Genomic DNA, 25,794 nt, shown 5'->3' with positions numbered 1-25,794 from the left:
TCCATCTCAGGTCTTAGGTGTTACCCTGAGCACCGCTTGCTTCACAGCTCCTCTAGTTCTCACACCAAGTGTCTATGGTCACTCTGCAGCACTCTATTTCCTATAATCTGTTTAAATATTTCAACCTATTATCCACACCTAGCTAATCTTCCAAGGCTGGGTTCTAGTTAAAGCTTTTGTTCCTCTTCAGCTGTGAAACTTAAGAGTTGCTTTACAATAAGCCCTTTTGAAAGTGATTTTCATGAGAATTCAGTTGTAAAATACTTTCCTATGGATATTTATTTCATTCTGTGAATAGTACGGATTGCTTGACAAAATGATTATCTGCTAATAGATAACGATAATAACAAAGCCTCTTCCCATCTTAGCTAACTTTCAACAAAGCTGATATTTAAATAAGTCATGGGAAAACTTCACAAAAATCTACACCAATACCCAAAATCTCAGTAACAACTAATTCATATAAGAGGTACTGTGTAGTACAAATCCATTTTTGTTACAACAGGAGAAACGTACATAAGAACAAAGTCTGTTCCAATCCTCTCTAGCGGATCCTCTACTGTCACCCAGACCCCAAAGACCAAAAGAATACTATTCCTGCAGTGAACGAGGTGGCTTAGCAAGTGAGCTAAGGACCTTCTCCGGTGACTTAGAAGTTTAAAAATAAGATACTTAATAGTTAAGCCTTTAAAACTTCAAATCAGTCATCCAGTAGGCCACCTTTAAATTAAATATATTAAATAACAACTTATTGATGCCTTCCTAGCAGGGTATTGTAGACCTTCACATACATATGTGATTTAATGGACACGTAAAAGGGCTTTCTACCACACAGAGACCCAATGTGAATAAGCTAGCATGGAAAACAGGGCTGCCAAGGGTTTTCTATTCCACGAAGTAAATGCAATTGGGATAAAATAGTAATAACAGCCATTTTGCCTATACAAATTCACATAATAGCAGGCTCATTTCTGTGGAGTTCTTCCCAGGAGCTGAGATTATTCTCTACCAGCTTTCTTAAGGGTTTTTTTGAGGGACAAGGGAGGAGGAGAGGTAAATTAGATCTTCAACTTGAATAAAATCGTGGCATTATTGAAGCTTTACATGGCCGCAGATCAGATAAAACACTCTGCTTGTCACAGAATCAGGGAGCTTAGCAAGGGGTCTCTGATTAAAACTTCTGACGGTTTGAGAACCGCAGTGACAAAGCAAATCTTAAATGCTCACTTGCAACCATTTCTGGCACCTTTACAAATGCTGCTAAAGCATACAGAAGAACTGAAGCTTTATCCTGGGGCTGTTTGAGCTTCTAACACTCGTGATCAATTGTGTCTTGAAGAAAAATGTCATTCTCGCATCACTGCTATGACTAAGCACTCACTCCTGTCTGCCTCATGGCGGGCAGCTACAGTCAGTGACCACGCTTCCACTAAACATTTTTCTTCTCTCCTTTTCACATCCACTTCTCCTACAGCCAAGAAAAACTTATTTTAATGGGCCATGAGAACAAATACAGAAAAATCTAGAAGCATAGCCTCTCCTGACCTATTCCACAGTGCCACATCAAGTTTAAATAATGTGGTGCACAATATACACAATGCCTGAGGGAAGCATTTTGAAAAGAGGGCACATTACCAAACTCACTTTGTAAGACAGATAACCCTAGGGAAGGCTCCATACACTTCAGAAAAGCTCTGGTTAAAATACACATAGATAGCAAGACTCACTGTTCAAGATAGATGATGGGTTCTGAATATATTTAAAGCCCAAGGGCAGACTCAGAGAATTAAAAGAAAGATGAAGAAAAGCTCTTGTATTCTCTAGCATGCATTTCTAGCATGCAAAAGGTTGTCTTACAGTTCACCTCCTCACAGCTCCTAAGCAATTTCTCAGCGCAATTTCCATCAGTTACAGCAGGTCTAAATTTCAAGTTAGAATTATAAAAACAAATCTCAGCTCAGCAGAGGAAAAGATAATCTCTGAAATGTGATCCAAATTATACACTGATGTTAGAACATCTCTAATCTGTTCACAAATTCTGCGCTCTCGCTACTGCTTCGAAACTGCTTTGCGGTGCCAAAAATCGTGAGCTGATTCTCTGTCCTACTTTTCAGAACTGAAGGCAGTGATGAAAATAGAAAGAATCAATTCCCTTTCACTCCTGCAACACTGAAAAGCTTCAAGCAGCACCAGAAGCGAGCACGGAGGCTGTCAGAGGAGCAAATGCTCTCGTTGGCTGAGTGCCCTGACTGCTACACTGGAGAGCTGTGGCCCTCGGGCATGAGTCCTCAGAAAACAAAGAAGTTTTGCACCGTGGACCACTTTCAATTAGGAATGTCTAGGATGCCATATCCAGAGTGACTCAAGGTTGGGATTCTTTCCTGAGAAGCTAGAAGATGTAAAGTTGACTTCTGCAGACTGAGGAGGATCTAGAAGTGAACATCTCTCATTTCTGGGCACATACTCTGAAATTTTGTCTGTTACTTATAACTGAGATTAGATTCCCCATGCTCACCCATCTGTTTCATCCCTCAAAATAACAGGAGCTATAGTGGGTCACACCAAAGATCCAGTATCCTGTCTCTGACAGGACCAAAGCAGATGCCCAGGGGGAAGACAAAACAGAGGGCAAGCATACAGTGCTTCCCCAAGGACCAGCTGTGCAATCTTTCCAGATTATAGAGCAGAGCTCAAGGAACCCGAATTACTGTACAGACTAATAGAGCTTGATTTCCCTCATCTCACATTGTGCTCATTGGCAAGCACCACCCACACGTACAATTTTCTTACCCATCAGGTAATATTTTCTTACAATGCATTCCAGAGTTGGAACCCTTTCTAGATCATCTACAAACATTCCATGAGTGGTGAAAAGTATGCAAGATGAATCACAGAATCATTCAGGTTGGAAAAGCTCCTTGAGATCATCGAGTCCAACCATCAGCCCGACTCTATGAAGTCCCTCCATGAACTCCTAGAATTAAAGGGTTCTTCATCCTTGACTGGAAATAGCAAAGCTCAAGGGTAACTAATTTCAGTCTCAGGAACTGCCTGGTTCTTCGCTATATACACACTATTTCGGCTCTATGGAAGCTGCCAACAGGAACACCAAAACAAAAGCAATTCTCCCTGGTGTGAGATTCCTCTGAACTAAGAGAGTATTTCACCTCACTCAGGGGACAAGCACCAATGTTTGATCACTATTCCACCAAGTGAGACTCAGGTTAACTTAACCTTACCAGTCAGTAGGGGAACATATTGTTTGATGGAGGCAGAGATGCTTTTTTTCCCCTGAAAGATGGTTTCCTGGTTTGCAGAGGACTAAGAGGGAAATCTTCCATCACACTGCTGAATCACAACCTAGCTCTTGCCACCTAGTCAATTATTTCAAAACTATTGCACCTGCTATCCCTTCATTACTTTATTACTTCTGGTTGGATGGGGAAAACAACACCGTAAATCCTGTGTATAAATCACTCTACTAGAATAACAGGAGAGAAAACAGGCCAGAGAAAATTCATTTGGCCCATCCTGCTCAGCACTAAGCACTACCTTAAACATAATTTTTTAAGAGGTTATAAAAGCAAGTAACAATCTTTTCGCCTTCCTAGGGAGTAGAATCAGCTTTTTCTTAATATCCAACTGCTGCAATTTCAGTACACTGCCATTTGCTCTATTCCAATATGGTGAGTAGCTTATGTCCTTTCTATCAGAAAACAACTTGATACATTTGAATATAGCTACCATGTCTTCCCTTAACCTTTCACAGTCTTTTATAGCTCAGTATTTCTAAACACCAGTCAGCAGCAGCCTTTTTGTCCTCTAGAATCCTCTAGACTCTCTTCATTTGGTCTGCCTCTTCCTTCAGACATGCTGCCACAGGCTTGTACTGAAGCTTTTCCAGCATCAGGGAGAATGCAAGGATTTCTTCACACCAAAAAGCATCCTGTTAATATATTTTTTTCACAACTGCATGACAGAGTCCAGACATGGTCAGCTTTTGATCCTCTAGTGCCTGGATTCTTTTTCTAAGAAACAGCTACCCAGACCCTTTTCTCTGTAAGCAATTTATTAGTTGCCAGCTCAAAAACTTCTTTCCAGTATACTCCTTTAACTTTAAAGTTGACTTTGTACTTTCCACTTGACTTCAAACCTTCTACCCTATTGTTTTCCTCTGTCACTTCAATTTCCTCTCACTTCTGTCCTTCCTCTCTTATCTGATGGACCTAACAGACAAAATAAGAAGACACAAGAACTTTGAGATCATATAGAAAATATTTTATCTTAGATTCTTAAGACAGTCTGAAGGCATTAACCACGTAAGTCACCTACATAAAGTCTATTTCACACTCCTCTTTCTATTTCTAATGCTTGTTCTAAAATAATCCAACAGTAAAAATGCAAGCTCTCACATTTTTGATAGCAGTTTAACATCTATTTAGAATTTGGAGATCTCAAACAGCAGCAAGAATGTGTTCTTCTAACAACCTTTTCTGCAACACATTTTTTTTAAAAGATCTATTTTAGTATTTTGTTTCATTGCAACTAATTAGCTAAACTATATGCAACTCTAGAGAAAACTAATTCCATATTCAAAAAGGTCAGGACAGACACGGGAAGACATGTGAATTCTGTTACAAATAAATGTTTTGAATTGTACTATAAATGTAACACTCAAGCTCAACCTCAACTGCAAAGCGAAAAGATTCACATCTCCACAGAGAGCACTCTTCAGGGGAAAACAATTCTGCCAACTGATTGAATAGGAAAAGGGAAGAGGGAAAAAGAGACACTGAAATCAATTCTTGCCCCAAACAAAGAGGCAGAACTAGAACACAGCCTTTGCGCAGATCAACATTCAAGGCATTACTAAATGCTAAATGTTTAGTGCTTACTAGTAATTTACAGTTTAAATGTCTACAAGTAACATTTAAAACCATCCACTACGTAAGAAGAAAGGTGGTTTTAAATTCCACCTGGCTCATTTCCTCACTTCTTGATCAGTCACAAGGAGTGATATTTAAAAGGGCAACTCAAGACAGGATGCCATGCTGTCGGTACCCAGGCTGGGGCTGGTTATGTACAGAAGTTGCAAACTGCTATCTGTTCATAAATCTGGGCAGGAAATCTGTTACATTAAATAGAGAAGAACAGACTTGGAGGACTATTCAAGAGACATCCAGAGAACAGGAGTGCCTTAACAACCCACAGCAGAAGTTCAGAAACACTTAAGCAAAAATAATGCTTAGGCAGAAACCAGGAAGATTATTTTTTATTGACTTAACTCCTGAACACTTACTGCAATGATGAAATTACCCTAGCAATAACAGACAAAACCCCACAGTTTTTGTAACATGAGAATGCACGAATACAGGCTTTATATTATACGGTTAAAAACAAACAAACAAAAAAAAAATCAAAAAAATTATGGGTCCTAAGAAAGCAAAAGAATGTAAGTATTTTAATTAGATTTATTACTTTTGCATGGTTTTTTTAAGAAATCTGGTAAAATAAGTGTAGGCCTTAAAAGACATCAAAAAGAAAAATCAGAAATAATTTAAAGTAACAGCATTAAAGAATTGCCTTTAAGGCTAGTGCAATGATTTAGTGCTTAGTATAATGTCCCTGATGCATTTAGGGACAAAAGAATTAAATTGCAAGTCCGTCAGTCTCCAGATTTGCAGGAGAGAGGTATAATGTCAAGTGAATTAAAGAAGATGGATGAGTTGGTGGATTCAAAGGGAGCAATCACAGCCCTCAGGACACGGACAGATCTGACAGTTACAGAATGAGCACTGACAGCCTAAAATGCAAGGAAGAGGAAAACCAAGCCCTAAACATCAATGCTCTGGAAATAAAGGTACATATAACCAAGTGCTGACTGTGAGTCCCGGTGAGCAAGACAAATGAATAACAACATTTTAAAGCGATTTTAGAAGTCAAACTTTCATTTACTATCAATAGGACTAAGTGATTTCCACTTTGCTAAATATGCATGGTCTGCATTTAGCATGAACTTCTCCCAGATACACAAACCAGCTCTGCAATAAAACATGTTAAAATCGATTAGAAGATAAAGGAAGAGAAGCTGGTGAAAGTCTCGTATAGCTCAGATCAGGCAGGCAAAGAGAACAAAATATTTTCTCAGTATGCATCAATCATACAAAAAACCCAGAAGACTTGGTGCTAAGGGGGAGTTTTAGCTCCTCAGACATCTTTTGAGATGGACAGAAAATACTTTTAATTTTCTTACCTGGGGGAATTTGCGTTTGATAGATGTCAGTGCTCCCTCGGGGAGTTTGGCAAGTTCTGAGTCTCTGACTGCATGTACTGTTGTGGCTCTAGGTTGATGGGTTAATGCCTCTACCTGAAAGAGTTCATAGCCAAAACATTAAAGATAATTCCCAACATGTTGCAAAACTTAAATCTCAGGATGAAGAAACTGAACAATTCCCAAGAACTGGACTGTCATACTTGTTGCTCCCAGACATCCAAACCCCAACATTATTTTCCCCCAAGGGCACTTACAGAGGAAGGTACCGAAGGCACATCCACAAGTATTAGCATCTATTTAATCCCAATTTCTCAGGCACATCCTCTGCTGTTGGACAGTTGCAGTTCTTCACAGAACTAGAACCCATAGCACCAGACACTCAGAATTACAAGAGAAAGTTTTGTCTGAGCTTTTGCAAGCTCTCGCACACATCTCCAGAGCGAGGCTCAGAACTGCTTTTCATGCTTGCCAGGAGAGGCACACGATGAACTCACCATCACAACAACACTTACATCTTTTAATCCATCATTTTTAATTGTGATAAAGCCATCTAATAGACAGGAATACCCCACTTCCCTACTGCTCTTTCTTCTTTCCTCAATGCCACCCTGAAATACTTTTACTTTACTTTCAAAAGCTGAATACCAACAACCTTGCAACAACCAATCCTAAAAATTAAAGAAATGAATGAGGAGCAAATCAGCATATTTTGGCTGGAAGCAAGCTTTGCTTTTCCAGTTGATTTTGTGTTTGATTTTTGGGGTTTGTTTTTGTGTTCTGTTTTGGGTTTTGGGGGGTTTTTTGTTGTTTGTTTGTTGTTTTTTTTTTTTTTAACATACGCATGTGTACCTGTGCTATGTGAACAGGAAAACGTGACAGCACACCCCTACCTGAATAGTGCCCAATTATTTCACCTAGAAACAGTTATTTCATGAAGAGTAAAAGTTTAAAAAAAAGAAAATGATCACACAATGAAAATTAATACAAAGATATTCTCCTTTACAGGAAGAACCTAACACAATATAAACAAACCTGGTTTCTAAAAGCCTACTCTGCAAAACGCAGCTGTTCCCCGAATCCCCAACTGCACCATCGGCAGAGCCCTGGACCCGCCACCAGCTCTTATTTTGTTTTGAAATGCAGAAATCAAATTCCCTGGTGAAATATCTTCACATGCTTAATGAGATAGCCTGCTAGGCGAGATGGCGTCATTCAGAGCTCAGGCATGAGCTACAACATTTAATTGCTTAGAAACAGCCTGGCGCTCAGTTTTGCAAGTTTTAGCAACAGGCAATGTTTACTGGGTTTAAAATCCATAGAATGGTTGTTTCGAAAAAAATGGTTGTCACTGTAGCAGCTGTAATTACTAAGGTTAAAACACAAATTAAAAAATTCCTCACTCTAACTGCAATTCATAGACAGAATAAAAGTGACCATGACTTTTCACAGATTCACAGAATCATCTCGGTTGGAAGGGACCTTGAAGCTCCTCCAGTTCAACCATGAACCTCACCCTGACCATTCCCAACTCCACCAGATCCCTCAGCGCTGGGTCAACCCGACTCTTCAACCCCTCCAGGGATGGGGACTCCCCCCCTGCCCTGGGCAGCCCATTCCAACGCCCAACAACCCCTTCTGCAAAGAAATCCTTCCTAAGAGCCAGTCTGACCCTGCCCTGGCGCAGCTTGAGGCCATTCCCTCTTGCCCCGGCGCTTGTTCCTTGGCTCAAGAGACTCATCCCCCCTCTCTGCACCCTCCTTTCAGGGAGTTGCAGAGGGCCAGGAGGTCTCCCCTCAGCCTCCTCTTCTCCAGACTAAACCCCCCCAGTTCCCTCAGCCGCTCCCCATCAGACCTGTGCTCCAGACCCTGCACCAGCTCCGTTGCCCTTCTCTGGACACGCTCGAGTCATTCAATGGCCTTTTTGGAGTGAGGGGCCCAAAACTGAACCCACTCATCGAGGGGCGGCCTCACCAGTGCCAAGTCCAGGGGTTTTCATTTTAAGTTTTCCAGTAGAAAAAGAAACAACATAATATATCAGCTTATCATTGTTTGGTTTGCTTTAGGGTTGGGAGCGTTGATGGGTTTTTTGGTTTGTTTGATTTTTTTTTTTCCTTTTTCCCAGAATTTGTTCCAAAGCTTATATTTACAGCAAATTCCAACACAGCAATGCTTTCATTCTAGAACTAGGGGCTCAGACACACAAAAAGTTAATGCAAGGTATCTAATGCCCTGTACAAGGGCTGAGCTGTGCCAGGTGCCCAGGCATGTACTTCTGCCCGCAGCACAAGAAAACTAATTTAAAACACCCAACTCCATGACCCCACTTCCAACAAGAGTGCATTCTTGGAAGACTACATGCGCACCAAATAGACAATTCAGACAGCCAGAACATCTAGATCTCAAAAACTTGCAATGAGTCCAGAAAACTGAGATCAGCCTGCTAATATTAACTCCAGCTAGTGCAGAAGAGTTTAATCAACACCAATTGCTATGCATGAAAAACTGCACAAGTAAATTTGAAGTAGCGACGCTTTGCAAGACCTAGCCTTTGGGTTTTGTTCAGATGTCAGGGATGTTCTGTTATGTAATCACATTTTAAACTGATTATATAGGAGGGGAAAAAAGGTCATGCCATCTTTGTACATACACTTAGGGAGAAAGAAGTCCCCTTCAGGTTCCCCAAATGGTTGCATAACATCTTATCTCTCTCCCATATTACCAGCTTTTTATCACTGTTTTTGGCTCTCTAATTTAGCTTCCTTATCCTGAAAGCAGGGTAAGAGTTTCAACTGTTAAAATAAAACCTTTCCTCTCAGCCAGTCATCACCCGATGGAGTTTAATTTGTGTAAAGAAAAACACTCAAACTGTCTAACGTGCTTTTCCACTCTTCCTGTGATATATGAATGCATGAAATGAACTGTGCTCCAAAGGGCTCACAAGTCTTTCAGAAAAGATGAGATTTGTAAAAAAGGGAATTAAATTTTAACTTTAAAACAAAGCCTGGGGGATTTTTTTTTTTCTCCAAACTGCAAATTTGTCTTTTCAAATTGTTCCCTAGGCAGATCAGAGGGGAGATGAAGACCTTTTTCAAACCTCCTTCACAAGGAGCCATTCAAATCTCCAGAGCAAGTGGCATTTGCAACGCCAACAGTGTTACAGCCCCCCGCAAATGCAGGGAATTTGTTGAATGTAATTCCCAACTGATTACAGAAATTGGATCTTGTACTACTCTCACATAGAGGTACTATGTAAATCTTGCCATTAGCTTTGCTATTTTCATTTAAAGACACCCCAGTATTCTAGCATGGAAAATACCTGGGTCCCAGACACTGTACACCAAGAAATTCAAATTTTGCCTTCCCCTTGGATATTATCATCTCAGTTCCCAGTCTCTAGTTTTACTAGTTATCCCAAACTGTTAATAAAATAATTTTTCTTCACGGGAAGCAAGAGGGCTCTCATTCAACATTTGGACCATCTGTAGGATTGTTCTCAGTCTTCTTTACATTCTCACCTCTCCTCTCTTCCTACCCTAACGTTATAAAGCCTTCTTTGCACTAGTTTTAGATTTTCTGCACATGGTAATCTGTCAAATCAAATAGGTATTTGGCTATTCTCACCTTTTTTGGAGATCAAAACCATATTCTAACACTGAGTCATAGTTCTCCCCTGAAAATGAAACATTTATTCTTTGTATTTATTCTTAATAAACCCTTTGAGATGTCATTTATTCAGAGTTTTTTTCTTCTCACTTAGAAAAAAAGAAGTTTCATGCACCATGAGTATGTAAACCATTTCAGTCTTAAACCACTTTCAAATCCTTGGGCTCCTCTGCCCAGTGAATTTTTTGAACACGTTTTCATATTTTTCCAGGTTTGTAAATAGTACAAGACTTAGAGATCTAGCTTGAATGTTAATATGAATAAAATCCACCTGCCATCAGATCAACATTATAGATATTTCCTTGGTCATAAACAAATTTAACATTTTGATCACCCACCACGGCTGCAGCAAATAACACGAAGACACCTCCATAATAACATCAATAAATAAATGTTTCAAGAAGCAGTTTTATTATTATCTTCCAAATTTTATTTAACCTGACGGGGGGAGGGGGGGAAGCATATATTTGTGTATATAACCACCCAAGGCTCTCTTTTGAGCTCCTTCCCTGACTACCATTATCATCATTTACCTGTGCCAGCGTGAACACAGCTAGAACATTTGCTCCAGTGCAAGAATCAATCAGTGGAGTCTTTCCCACTTCTTTTCAAATTCAAGACAACATGATATATTTTGCTTGAGGCAACAGTACATCTCTGGTTCTTCTTCCATAATGTCCATTCCTTCTCCTTAGTAACAAGCCTCTAAAGTTCTGCCTCACTGCCCATTTCTGGCCTTCTCTTTCAATTTTTAATTCACTCGTATGCCATCCTTGCTCTTACTCTCTCTCAAACAATCCTCCGGTTTTCCTGGAGTTCACTGAAGGTTTGAGCTTCTTTTTCACCTCTTTGATTTATCTGGACTTTGCCATCTTACTATCTAGTGTTGTTCCCTTTTCCCTCACGTTGTAAATTCAGCAGACCTACGTTACAGTGCTATTTCCACGTTGAAATCTGTCTCTGTTTGAAATCCAACTGCTACGCCTGCTTTTAGCAGTCATCCACAAATGTTAAATGTTCCATTCACTGCTCACCTGTCACCGAGGTGTCCCCCTTGGCTCCTCGTCTACAGCAAGCATCCACATCTCCTCTCTTCCTCCATCACACCCTCAAGAATCTGTCCATCTACCATTGCCTTTACCTCCATTTCCTCTAAGAGCTGCATGAAGCAATGCCTCATATGCTATAACAATTTGCATCAAGGAGCACATATTCATTTAGAGTGTTACATACTCTGTGGTTCTTGTGATTGAACGCGAATGTTACCGTAAGCGATGAGACCTCCTGCACTATTGCAGTTCTGTTGTTCCCAACACTAACAAAAAGACCCCCAACCCACAACCCAACTCTAAACAGACCTGTGCTCTTTTAACTGTTTCAGTGAATTCTGATAGCTAGGTTTCTCATATGTTCTCTTAGTTCAGTACTAAATAGTGACAAAAACATGTACAATGCATCCATCATGTACAATGCAGATCATTCACAACCCTGGCTTACAAGTTCTTTACAAATAAAAAGTGTTACTGTAAATCTTTTAAAAGGAGGGAGGAAAGCAATTTATATTCTCATGATCTCTTTTGACTTAATTTTCAACAGTTATTCCTAACAGTTCTTCTTACAGCTTTTCAGATTACACAGTTGGAAAATAAAAACTAGCAAGTGTCGTCTTTTGCAAGTTGGTCTAATTACTCCAAATTCTGCTTTAAGCTACACCCACTTTGGATATTTGCTTAACTTTAAGTGTGTGCATAGCCCCAGTGCAATAAGCACAGTTATTCTCATGCTTAGCCTTAGTGTCTCTGAGACTCCACAAAGGACTTGACCAGAACTGGGGCTGGTTTATGGGAGTCTATTCGCTGGCAATAAAACGTTGCTTTTCCATACAAATTCAGCCTCACTTCAACAAATTATTGGGTGACTTTTCTAATAGTCAGCGACAGTAAAATGCAAATAATTTCAAAATAGTTTCTTGTGTAGATGATTTCTTTTCAAGTGAGTTTTCAAGCATACCCTAGTGCAAGAGTAGCCAGGTCCGGCATGAATTAGCAACACAAGCCAACAGGACCATGTTTAGTCACGGGTCCTTTCCCCCCCGGCCTTCAGCCAGTGGCACATTTATATACTCTTGTGGCTCTTCCGTGTGTTCCCTTCCCATCCATTTAGTAATATACTGCTTACAGTTTCTCTTCGTTATGGCTAGTATTCTGCCTGAGGATCTTTTATTCTCTCATACATCACATTTCCTTCTCTCACATCAATCTTTTCCTTGCTACCAGCTCACAAAAAGCAGTAATCTTTCCACACCAAGGGTACCCAGCATCTCGGCCCTTGCACTGCCACCCCCTGGACATGATACAGTAAGAGGGAACAGGAGCCACAGAAATTAAAGCATCAGTTACAACGAGACCCTGGGAAGCAGGTTAGGATCCCGAGGATTATTAAATTATGTAGTTTAAAATCTTCATATCCCAAATCCTCATTAATGAAAGCTACAGTCACACCTGTCAATTAGCCTGATATTTGTAGGCTTCATGTTTTCATGTTCACACAAGCAGCCCACAAACATGCACCCTCTCACAAAAGAGCACGCCAGGGAGATCAGTCAGGACACATCCAGCCGTGCCAGCATCACGCCTAACAAAGAGTGACAACTCTGCTAACAGACAAAAATAGTAAAAAGGCATTTTCTTCTCTTGAACACAAGCGTAGCTTCCACCAGCAGCATCAACAGAGGGGACACGGCCTGTCCTGTGCAGGGGTGCAGCATTTCAGACAGACACTTCCCAGCACAACTGCGGTGGCGGTGCCCCCACCCTGCACAGACACTCCGGCTCCCCACTGAAAAGACAAACAGCTCACAGGTCCGTCTGCCAAAACCGCCTTCTCACTCTCTCCTTACACAACGTCCACCCTGAACCTCACCAGGCGCGACGCAAAACCAACAGGTCACCCGAAGGCACTGGGGAAGGACTGACACAAGACAGTGGGAAACAGGAGGGACAGGGATGAATACACTGTGCAAGGAAGCACGGATGCACCCGTGGAGACATGAGAAATATCAACACTGACATCTGCTGATAGTTTAGGAGGCTCAAGGAAAGGGACAAGCAACAAGTCAGATGCACAGGTACCAGGTAGCACACCCGTACCTCAACGGCCAACGCAAGCACGGGAACGGCGCAGGCACCAACCACACACACACACGTGGATTTCCAGGGTGGTGTTTTTGTTAGGCAAGGACAGGAGATGCTGCTGCTGCAACCGAGGACATCGGTGTAACATCATCAGTGTTACGTGAAGGGCAACCAAATGCTACATGGGACATTTTTTTTTTTCTGATTTAAAGAAGCTGCCCTCAGACCCCTCTTCAGCTCATTTGCACCCAAAGCAGCAGAGCATGTTAATCTCAAAGGTGTTTCCTCCAGCCACCGGTTCAGAAGGATCTAAAACATTAATTTGCTTGTATCAGAAAAGGACAAAGGAGGAGACACTGCTGGAAGCAATGAATGAGTGGGAAGAACAACCAGACATGCTGCAAATCGATGCTATTTGTGGGAGCAGTGCCAGCGGATGAATGCAGTACACCATGTACTCTTGAAAGTTGTTCTACCAACCACCTTCTGCAATCTTTCGTGTGCCAAGTTAACCCCGTGACTGAGGACATCCAGCACTTCTGCTGCATAGAAAGAAGAATCCAAACCCCCCTCTCTCATTTTTATTTTTATATACATATAAAAACATAGAAGACATAAAACATATATATAAAAACACATAAAAGACTTACATATATACACACGTGTCTAAGTGTATCTATAAAATACATATAAAAATTAAATAAGACTGAGCTTGCTACCTTTTGTAATTAAGGCACTGGGAGTCATGCTACAGGTTCTCCCAAAAAGTCTGAGCCTGCATTTTGTAGCAGCACAATGACAGTCCTGTTGCAGCAGTGAACATCATTAAGGGCCAGAAAAGGGGAAGATTATAGCTGGGGAAAGGAACTGATAGAAGTCCTACCTACTGCACTTCGGTTTCACTCCTTAGATACATGGGGCTATAGAAAAGATGGAAAGTTGCATGCACGTTTTGCTCCCCTACTCCAACATTACAGCACCACCAAAAAACATGCCAAAAGCTATCTGAAGCACACATACAAAGCCCCCAACAGATCCATCAAATTTATTGAAGAGTATCTGCAAGTGCAAGAGCACTGGCAGGCGTGCAGCATGCTCCTCTTATGGTGAAATTACACCTGGATTTCAGCAATGGAAGACGAGGTAACAGAACATGATGACCTGCTCAACCACTTTCCAACAAGAGAGAGATCTGATTGCCTTTGACTCAGCTTCATACAACAGCACCACCAAGCCTGGCTGGAACTTTAGCCATATCCTTTCCCCATCCTTCACTGCTGACTCTTCCCCCATAAATACTTTCTGTCACCTCTGCTGGACCCTGCTTCCCACCACTCGCTGGCCTCCAAGCATTTTCATGATGATGACAATGATCACACTTCTCTCTCTCACTCAATGGCTCTTACTTAAGGATGCTTGACAAAAAGAAGAGTTACAATCAGGAATTAAAAAAAAAAAAAAAAAATCTCTTTTGCTAGCAACTTACTTGTGCCTTTTGCAAAGGTTAAAGGGGATGCAATATTAACTCTTGCCATTCACAAGCCAGCTTAGTTTGATGTAGCATTTCTCAAAATGGAAGGGAGAAAGGAGCAAGGGAAGTGGAAGACTATCCTGAGGGGGGATCAGAAATCGTATCAAGAGTTAGTTGATGGGTGATTTCATGCCATTCCTGATTTCTGTCATTTCTTAAGCTATTTTGTGACTCCCTCCTGCTTCCAGCTGAACTTCCTTCTGGTAATATCATTGCTAGTGTCCACCTATCTGAAACCCAGCAGGTCACAACTTTTATTACTATCTGTCATCAAAGATCCTAACACTCTCTAAAAAGAATTTGGCTAAGGAGATAAAGCTCTCAAGTTTTATCTGTGGCAAGTACAAAGCCAAATGACTTTGCCACATAACATTAATGCCAGACAATTTAATGCCAGATCCTGTCAAAACTGTGCCTGTGGTTTTCCCAGCCAGCAGTGAGACCACTAAACAGTACCACAACAATTTTCAGTTATGAATGGTCTCTTACTTTCATCAGCTGTTTAGAACTTGAAGCAAATAAACGATAAAATGTTGTGGATAAAAGAATAAATTGTTGTAGAGGAAAGAATTGAAAAAACAGACAGTACTCAGCAGCTCACACCATAAGTGAAGATGCTCGTAGAAAACCGAGGTTCAGATGGCTCAGATCTGTGACTTGAACTCAGCCAAAAACACCCTCAAGACAGGTTTGGAAATCAGGACACTGAGCTTCTAATTTCAGTCTGACACTAATTTAGCTGTGCAAATATGAACTCATTTCTCAGAGCTTCCTCTGTCTTGCTTTGCTGCTGGTAAATACTGGGGGGGTGCTGTTGTACAGTTTGTGTTTTGTTTTGGGGTTTGTTTGTTTGTTTGGGGTTTTTGTGTGGTTGGTTTGGGGTGGGGTTTTTTTTGTTTGCTTTGGTTTTTTGAAATACAATTTCACACCTAAGATGCTGCTAGGCAAATAATAATCTCAGTAATGTATTACCAAGACAGACGATGGAAGAAATGGAAAGACAACATCTCCTTCCAGAACCATGTCTTCCAGCTCAGTTCTTGAACCTCATCTGCCTCCAGTTTCCACAGATATGAGCTATGCCCAGAGAGTGCCTGAGGCACCACTAACCTGAATTAACCTGAAATATTTTTTTAATAACTTAAAGCTTTAGCAAATGAAGTAGTCATGGTTTGAAAAAATTACATGCAAGTAATTGGCAAAAAACATTCACACGCTTAAAATGATGAAGTAAACCAGCCTTAACAGAGTAGAACTTGCCCAGTGTTAGCACGGTTGTCAAGGGTACAATGATTTTCAGCTGGCTTTGGTACTGTCAAAAGACGGAGGTGTATGATAACATTAATACTGATAAAGAACAAAAGCCTGACAAGTGTAATCCCGATACTGTGTGCTTCCTTTGAGGATTACTCAGCAATTAAAGATTTCTAACAGTGTTACATTTCAAAAGGACAATGCTCCAAACCCCCAAGGAAATCATAAACCATTTACAGATTCTTCTTTAGAATTTTAGAGAGAAAAATGGCATGCACATTTAACTGTGTTAATTAGATGAACAGCTTAACATCTAAAAACATTTAAAACATCCATTATTTCTAGAAGGTAAAGTGTGATTTTTTTTCTACAGCAGAACTGGCATGCCGCAGCACCAGCACATGAGGATTCTTCTCCTGCAATTTATCACTCGTGCTGCCCTGCGTTAAAAGAAAGTGTTAGTGCACAAACGCCCTTCTGCACTTGTGTTGCTATTTTGCTACCCAAAAAGGACTGAGTATAGTACTACTAAGAAGAAGGGGCATTCTGGGTTTTAAAGAGAAACAGAAAGCACCTTGACTTAACCGAACCACTGCTGCAACTTTCCCACTCAGCAGGGCATTTCTGAAAGCTGACTGGTTTGCTGGTAAGACACTGCAGACAACAGTTTTATGATGCAGGTGGCTGGCTACCAGTAAAGTCTAGCTATAAACTACCTACAAGCCCAGCTTTTAAAAATATTGTAAGTTCAACAGCTGTCACTGAGGTGCCTAAGAACTGCCTGGCATTTAGTCATCCTACCAACACTGCAGCCATTCTTCAGGTACCTCATTCAAACAAAGTGTTGACTCGCATAGAAAGCCTACTGCATAGAAGGTTCTATCACGTCCAGATATTTGAAGGGAGCAGGCAGTATACAAGTAACTTTTATTCAGCAAGAGATTATTCTGCAAGATAGCTCTGCTGGGTTTTTTTTTCCCCCCTTCTCCTCATCCACTAGTGTCCTTCCAACAATGCAAAAAGCAAAAGAACACCCATCTCAACAGATGCCTGGAGCTGTGATCCTGTAACCCAGATGGGACAAGCTATTTTGCAGGTTGTAAAAAAAATACTGAATTACTGCCCCAGTCTCATCAGCAGTGCTTAGGGACAACACTACATGTCAAAGTCTGGGCCAGTTTGCCTGATATCAATAGGCATAACAGTTAAGTGAATGAAAAGGAATCCTCTCAGACAACAAGAGCAAAAACTACAACTTGCAGCAGTTAACCAAGATCAGAACTAAAGGAGCAACACCAAGGAAGAAAAGAAAATTTTAAAAAAAGACACACTAATATAAGCATTTTAAACAAATAAATTAGTGAAGAGAAGCCCTTTCACTCTGTCAACACACAATGGGCTTTTCTGATTTCCTCTGGGGTCACCAGGGCATGGCAGAAACAATGCTAGAGGAGTTACCCTTTAGTTCACATAAAATGGTTCAATAAAACTAACATTTCAACATGTTTCCACAAGTGCATCTGTAGCAACGGCACCAACAAATGAAAAGATCCCCCCCAAAATGGGTCAGATCTCAGCCTCTAGACAACAGGACTTCTGTCAACTGTCTTTCAAGTGGCCAACTGTATTTCAAATGTGAGGGAATGATCTAACAGATTCATCATTGTCCTTTAAAATCTACCTGGAAGGCCTTCAATCAAAGTTTTGACTGGATTTGACCACCCACAGCAACTGGAGTTGCCCACCGATAGGGTCAGCAGCAGCAAGCAGATGGCAGCATCCCTCCAAAAAGGCACCCAGGGAGTAGGGATCATTTCCCCCTGACAACTATTCTCGTCAGCACTTCAAGTAACTACGCAGGGAATGCAAACTTTAGTTTCTAATCTGTTCCTCTCCCCCTGAACTGACAGACCTCAGAAACAGATGCCATTGAGTCAGTATAAGGAACAAAACAGTTCGAGCCACAAGTTTAGCCTTGGGAGCGCACGCACATGCCTGAAAATTAACATCTTGTCTGTAATCCTTCATTTTTCAGTGCTTTTCTTCTGAAAGCAGAAATGGCAGATACTCATCTCTTCTGCATATGACACACAGCATTTTTAAAGTTCTGAAATAAAGGCAATAAACAAAAATACATCAACTACAGGACTCTTGTATTTTGTTAGTGCCCACAGTTCCAAGTTACACGGTGGGTCTTGGAGGGGTTTCAGGGAGGAACATGTCACCGGTTGACCAAAATACCAATTACCAATACCAACTGCTCATTTAATTCCCTGCAATCACCTAGAACCCTCCAATTACTTTACTTTCAGGGAAGAAACCCAACCCAATTGCAGGCTTTTAAAGGTTAGTAACAGGTCCTGCAGAAGGGGATAAACAAATCTAAAAAAAAAAAAAAAAAAAAAGGAAAAATGTCATTTTACTAATGCCCTCTGCAAACAACGGCTACATTAATCTTGGCAATCTTTACAAATCCTCCCCCATGTTTTCAAAAGACAGCCAGAGCACTGAGATTCGTTCAACAAATGGCAGCATGAGTCAGTGGGCCTGGGAGCTGTGGGTAGGAAGGAGTAGATGACGTCCGTGGAGTCACAAAAGTCTTCAAGTGATTCATGTCATAACATGGATCCAGAAAAGTGACTATGGTTTAGACATAAACTATGTGGGTATTTCTGTGTCCATGCCTAGGGAGTCACCAGCAAACATGACACTGTTCCAGCAAACACATCCCAGTCCATCCACCAAACCAACCTCCCTCTCTCCTCACCAGATAAACAGTCGAGCCAGCGTGAAGCACACGGCAAAAGCAGCACTAGTGCTCGTACAGGGAGGTAGATTTTAGACCGTATGCTCCACTGTCACTCAAAACCACTTTCAGAAAGGAGAACAGCAGCTCTGTTGTTTTAACCTGGGAGCTCTGCAAAACTCCAGAAGCTTGACAGCAAAGCTGCAGATCACCTCTGGCGAAAGAACGCAGGGAAACGAGCAGGAAAATGCTTGTATGTGTCAAAACTGACAAACCCTTATTCACACACTAAAAGGCCTCAAACCAGCATGATTAGTCACAAAAGATCTCAGCTTTAGTTCCTGTCAAACCATGTCATTTTACCTTTAATAAGGTGTCCCAAAGAGGTAGCCCAAAAAAGAAAAAACAAAGAAAAAAAAATTGGTGAGTGTGCCTAGCACACTCCAGAATAGACCTGCTTCTGCAAACACAGTCCCAAGCCAACAAAACTCCTCAGCCAGAAGCAGCACTGATCTTGGAAAAATATCCTTAAATACTGTCCACGTGTAACTCAACGAATACGGTGCAGTCACCAGTCCAGACCACCGCTGTCCTCTGCTGGGAGTGTCACCAGAATTGCCTCTTCTACTCTATTTCAGTCACTTCCGAATGATATACAATTTATTTTAAAGTTACTAGGCAAGTGAAAATGAGCTGTGAACAGACACTGAAAAGGTCCAGAGACTTCACCCTCCTTACAAGACAATTTTTTACTTCTCCCAAGAAAAACAACTCGGATGTTAGATCAGTTCCCAGTCTCTCAGAGCACCTCTCTGCCACGAACGCTTTACAATGCAGATCCCAGTCTGTGACCCACCTGCCACCAAAGACAAGCAGGTCTCACCTGCTGATGTGGTACTCCTGCCCCAGCTACGGAGACAGAGTCCTCCACTAGAGACAGCCAGTGTCCAAGGGAAAGAGGCAAGAGAACCTCTTATACCAGGGGGTAACACTCAAGTGCTGGATCATGCCATTTTCAAAATCATCACCTTTTGCAATCAGCGCAATCCTGAATCAGCTCTCTAGAGGGAAACAGCCTCGTACTCCTCCCTCCTCTTCCTCTTGATCCCTACAAATAAGAATTTCTTCCCACAGTACCAACTCTCACGTTCACAGATATGCTAATTCTAGCTATAACCAGATAATACGTATTAAATGTTTAGTTTTCAGCTCAGAAAGCAGAAGAGAGCCTGAACAACAGAAATCTTCTGATTTTAAATATAAAAATAAAAAAAGGCATTCATTTTTAGGATGTAAGGCTCCTATTTCAGTTGTTAACTAGGGCTGAGAAACAAAAAATGAACATAGAGAAATTAAATGTGAAGAAATACTACAATTTTCAAATAAGAAGTTTCTTTAGTAACTTTTAATAACTACACATTCCCTGAACAACTTGATGCAGCTTTGAGGTCAGCTCTGCTAACTTGGAGGAGGTTGGACTAGACACTTCCAGAGGACCCCAGCCAAACTGAATCTTTCTATGACATTAAATTTATTCAAATCACCATTTAGTGCACATTCCGACAATTCTTCCTGAACTATTCTAACAGGCTGCACTCCTCTCAATGTGAAAGAAAGCAACCCATATCACAAAAGATAGGTTTTTTTGGTTTGGTTGGGACTTTTTCATTAGCTTCCTTTTTAAACCAAGTCTATAATCCCATTCACGTTGTTATTACGTAAAGTTTTCAGGTAGAAGGGATTTTCCATCTTTTCAGCTTGTGAAAGCCCTTAACTAAGATTAACAACTGACCAGAGCAAGATTTTGTTTGTTTAGTGTGGAGTCAATACCAATTTCTCAGCTGAACAGTTCACTTTTGAATCTTACCACTCCAATTAAGTCTCCTCGGCCGTATTCACCGGTCAGGTGCTTTTTCCCATCGTCCATCCGTATGACTGAGCGAAGTCGACCGTTCAACACAATGTACGTGCAGTCTGACTTGTCACCCTGCCTGCAGAAAGAATAATCAATGACAAGGCTTAGTAAAGCATCTTTGCTCAGCAAACGCATCTACAGTCTTCTAATAAGTTGACCATCTTTCCCTACCTGGCTTAGAGGACATAGGAAAATGTTTAATCAGCAGTTAAACATAACGAGCAAACAAGAAACTGAACAGGCATCTGTTAAAAGGTGACTTGGAGATATGTTTAACATTTAAATGTGCATGCTTTGCACAACTGGTTAATGTTAGGTCTGGAAGCAGATGACCACAATGCCAGTGGTCTCTAGGGAAGACAACAGGCTCGTTACAGGTTACAGCTGGAGCTTGTTGTCACTGCAAGGTTAATATGGATGCATATGGAAATTCTGCAGGTCAAAGAGAAAAACCCCCGAGTGGCTCAGGATTTGGATTCCTTTCAGTGTGCACATCATAGTCTATCAATCAGGAAGGTTTTGCTATATCCAGTTTGCACGATAAGAGTGCTGTTTGGCATGTGGATTTCCAGCATAACCTAGTACATGGATCAAAAGCCATAGAGTCGGGCTGATGGTTGGACTCGATGATCCCAAGGGTCTTTTCCAACCTGAATCATTCTGTGATTCTGATTCTGTGATTCTGGTAGTGGAGTTAAAACTAATGCAAGGAATTCCAAAAGATTTTAATAAGGTATTGACAGCTACAACTGCTTTGATGCACAAAGTAATCCTGAACTTCCATTAGCATTAGTGCTGCAGGTACAGTTATAAAAATTAAAGTTACAATTATATAGAACACATACTAAATTAGACCTTTATTCTCTCACCACTGCAGCAACCATATAACAGCTCAAATGTATCCTAGTACAAAAAATCCATCAAACTAAGTTCTCCCAAGGATAACTTCTGCCCCTTAAATATCAAGTGCAGTGCCTCTTTTCAATTTACTATTGAATAAGCTTAACTGAATTACCTTTGAGTTTTGTTGTTTATTTTAGAAAGGTTGAAACACTCTTTGAGCAATAGATGTTCATGCCCTGAACAATGCAGAAACTTCTACCAGAACATATAACTGTCTATGTCTTAATCTATTATGTCACTTTAAAAGCTTGCTGAGAGAACATAAAAGGATGAGGAATACTATGAGAGAACTTTAGTAACACCTGGAGACCAGACACTGAAGCAACATCAATGGGTACTGCAGAAAGAAAATAATCTCAAAATAGGCAAACATATAAGCCTGATGGAATGGTTGATAAATTTAGTCCAATGAGTTTCTTATTCTATATATCACCAGGGGAGCACAGCTCCTTAACTTAAATATTCATCAGACAACAGAGATTTTGTCCAAATCTCACCTGTAAACAGCTCGTCCAGCCTCAACCTCCATCCAATCCAGGGCAAAGTCGATTTGCCTAACAAACGGGGACATTCTCTTCACAACAGTGTGGGCCACACCGAGAACTACGCTTGGCTGCTCCCGCATTATCCTAGAAGAAAAAAAAAAAGTGTTATTGAAGCACTTCCCCAAAACAGGAATAGGTACACACAGGCACATCCCAGTGCAGCTGGGCAGTCACACAGGCACTAATTCAGAGGTTAGTACATACCCATGTACACCACTATCGCTACAACCACACTACATCAGTGGTAATTTGACAAAGTATGGGGCTGCAGCCTTCCCAGCTAGCCCAAATTAAATGTCACTCAAAGTTGACGTTGTCCTAGTGGCAGTTGGACCATGCTAGTAGGATGCCAGCTAGTCCTGCTCTCCGGCCCAACTCCCTTCTTTAAGCCAGCAGGGGATGGATGGGAGCCATGCTAGCTCCTGTTTACGAACCAGCTCGCCAACCTCCCCTTCACACAGGTCTCCTATGACTCAGGGAGATGTTCGTACTGTCCAGATTATCCCTTCCTGCCATTCCGCACCTCTCAGTCTCTCACATGTGCATGTGCTCACAGTTTCCCCTAGATTTTATATCAGGTCTATTTTATATCTTTGTAAAGTCTGATGCTCTTAAAAATAAGAGGCTGCTCTGCATTTCAAACATTCCCTTTTCCCTGTTGCAAAGGCCACAAAGAACTGAAACATCTGCTAATAAAGCTTCTGATCTTCACACTGAATCTTTTGAGTGATGCTTAAAAGTCTCTAGTAATAAAGACACCATGTAATTCAGTACTTTTCTCAAACTGAAAAACTTTGAGTTCTGCCAAGGATAACTGCCAACTCGACACTGACTGCGAGGCCCAAGGGAAATCGCTCTCACAGACACCTCATAACTGCTCATGAATGTCTTATTTCTCATTCTTTTCAGACTAAAGATCACTGCATCCTGTCGCTTTGTGAGTAAGCACTCAAATCCTTACTGAAGCACTACTCCATCGGAGTGAACTGATCACGCACATCTCTACACGGTGTACCTGTTAGGACATCTTATCTTTTCTGTTCCTGCACAGCATTGAGAGCAATTGATGGCAGACTACTAAAAAAATAGTTATTTCACAAGAGGCAGCACAATTCAGAAAGAAGTAGGTAAGTGCATGCAGACCCAGTATGCGAAGTGCACGCAGATAGAGATGAGGGAGCTGCGTTAAGAGTCACAAATGGGCAGAAATGAAGAGAAAATGAGAAATACTTAGTATGTTTTCTGCATCAATGTTCCCTTTACAATGAAGATACCAGACTGCCATAAGAATCTACCTAGGAGACCCTGTGTACACGGGAACTCTTGCCAAGCACAAATCCTGTGAGCTTCGTATCTAACCTCACACCCTAAAACAACAGAAAGGAGGAGACAGAGGCACGGAAGGAACACTGCCAGTCTTTGTTCCCCAACTGAAACATGGTTCCTTGTGGACCTCTGTAACCTGGCAGAAACCAGAGAAAGCCCAAGCAGAGATCCATAATCCTAGAATATGGTGTCAAAAGCAACCACCAGGAGCTCTTTACTGCCTGGATGAAGCACAGAAGCTGTCCCAAAGTTTCCAAACCAGCAGATTCTTTAGTCCTATAGCTGCAGCAAGAGACCCAGAGCTGACAGTGACTATGGGTCAAGTGCAGCACACAGGACATTGTAGGAGGCTTTTGTGTTCATCACACATGACTGTTCTACTCTCCTTACCCAATACCTCAAATTACTACTTTTTGCAATAATGAAGCTTGGAATTTCTTCAGTTGAAATCCCTGAATTTTAAACGGAAGAGATTTGTAGGCGTATATCCCTGTTCCATATTGAGCTCATCACACTTGTACCCCGGCACTCATATGTGTTACAAGGCAAATTAAACTGAACATCAACTCTCACATTTAGCACAGTTTAAAATCCAGCCATCAGAACAGGATTACGGAGAAGCAGGACAGCTTTCCTCTCCTGCCCCTCTTCCCTTGCCCTGAGGTTTCTATGCCCCCCACATCTCCTACCCAACATACCTGCAGACTACCTTAGTTTTGATAAGATATTATTGCAAACAAAAACATGTTTTCTTATGGAAACTTTAGCACACTAACCTAACTTGAAGCAAAGGACAAAGAGCTGGAAGAAGCACCACAGGATAAGCAGTAATAAACAGACAACCCTAATCCCTCACACACAAAATACCCACCCCTATTCCCCTTCTCAGCTGATCTAAAAGTTAAATATCCCCCCTGAAAACTCCTGAATGGTTTAGCTCATTGTTTTTACTCTACTTGCTTATTTAGCCCTCAAAGTCTCCTCCCACACAGGCTGTCTGCTGTGATCAATAAAAGCCATTTACTCCTTTTCCTCCCTCAAGATATGTATCTTAATACTTAATGCATTCAAAATGTAAACTGCTAACAGGCTGCTTTTATTTCCATCTGGAGCCCTCTGTTATTTCACTCAGTGCTATATAGCTTCTACAAGAGTATTAGCATAGAAGATAAAAGCCCACCCTTACGCACAAGAAGAGGAATGCAGATTTTTTTTTTTTTTCCCACCCATTATCTGCCAGGTTTCCTTCCTCTCTATTTGGGCATTTTAATCTTTGCTCTTCTGCTTAGCATATGCCTGGCACTAGGAAAATTAAAAAACAAAGCTCTGTAGTACAGAAACTTGTTTCTGAAGGGATTCTGAGGATTCTTTATTAGAAAGCTCACCAAGTGCTGAAAGGGCTAAACTAGTGTCTGTGAAAGCCTGGGACTTACGCAGATACTCTTGTGGATGTGGATGCAATTTGATATTCAGCTTGGCTGGCAATACCAAATAAAAATCAAAGCATTCCTGCTTCTCTGGCAAGCACACATGATTAAGACTCCAAACTGTGAAATTTACTGAAGCAGAAAATGTGAGAGTCCCTAGTACTGCAGAACCTGAACATATTCCCCCAGAGAGTCTGGTGACAACTTGATTACACTGTTTGTCAGGAGACACCAACAGTTGCAGCGTAGGCACTGCACACTTAGTACATCAGTTCAGCAAAATAGCAAAGCATTTAAGGTATACAGTATATAATTAGCTTGTGTCACTCCTATACTTAAACTCTACATTTACAGATAGCTATTTAGTCATGTTAGCACCACGTAAAAGGCTCCTGCCCCAGAGTTTCAGTGAAAAGGATTTAATCCGTTGTCCAACATCCAATTCTAAACCCTGGGCTACTTCTATTACTGTGCTTTTTGCCTAATAGCAACTGTTCTTTCTGCCCTCCCATTAATTATTGAGAAAAAGCACATACAATGTTCCAGGGCAGCTCAAAGAAAATGGAAGAAAGGAATTTTGGACAGTAATGGAGGTTCCTGTCAAATTTCTTCTGGTCAGTAAGATGAGAGCCAAAAATACTTTTTTTAAAATCATTCCTGTGAGATTCTGAGTGAAGAAGAAAGCCTAACATTGTAGGACTATGAGCACAGAATTTGGCACAAAAAGTGGAAAATAAAACTTACTTCTAATCTTATCAACGTTTTCTTTCCCGTTGAGTTCAAAGTAAAAATGAACAAACTTGAAGAAACCTCATGCTTTTCAAAGACTTTCTACAGTGATACTTTTAAATACAGGAACAGAAGTTAGAAGTGATATAAAGCTTGGGTTTCATGAGAAATTGTGAAGATGGAATGCTGAAATATCACAGAGCCCGTAAAATGCAGAGAACTGACAACAGACTTTAAAGGAGAAAAAGAAAGATTTGGAAAGGTCCCAAAAATTACGAAGAGGTGATACACTGATGGGTTTGAGATCACTAACTGCTAAGGGGTTAATGGAAGCAAAAAGGTAAGTT

The 25,794-nt window shown here is 41.1% G+C and overlaps 1 protein-coding gene across 4 annotated transcripts in view; it reads right to left on the bottom strand.

The window, feature by feature from the left end:
- PNPLA7 (patatin like domain 7, lysophospholipase) overlaps positions 1 to 25,794 on the bottom strand; it is a 132,046-nt gene that overhangs the window by 73,900 nt on the left and 32,352 nt on the right. For all 4 annotated transcript variants that reach the window (XR_012625885.1, XM_074846622.1, XM_074846624.1 and 1 more), the window contains 3 exons: positions 21,918 to 22,049; positions 20,470 to 20,593; positions 6,254 to 6,367 (listed from right to left, as the gene is read on the bottom strand). Coding sequence is in view for 3 of the 4 variants with exons in the window: in XM_074846622.1 (XP_074702723.1) it covers positions 6,254 to 6,367; positions 20,470 to 20,593; positions 21,918 to 22,049 (370 nt within the window). In the remaining variant the exon portion in view is untranslated. The remainder of the gene's footprint in view (positions 1 to 6,253; positions 6,368 to 20,469; positions 20,594 to 21,917; positions 22,050 to 25,794) is intronic.

Source organism: Strix aluco, chromosome 20 (assembly GCF_031877795.1).
Source record: "Strix aluco isolate bStrAlu1 chromosome 20, bStrAlu1.hap1, whole genome shotgun sequence".
In the NCBI taxonomy this organism is placed as follows: domain Eukaryota; kingdom Metazoa; phylum Chordata; class Aves; order Strigiformes; family Strigidae; genus Strix; species Strix aluco.
This window is presented reverse-complemented; position numbering and strand designations above follow the sequence as displayed.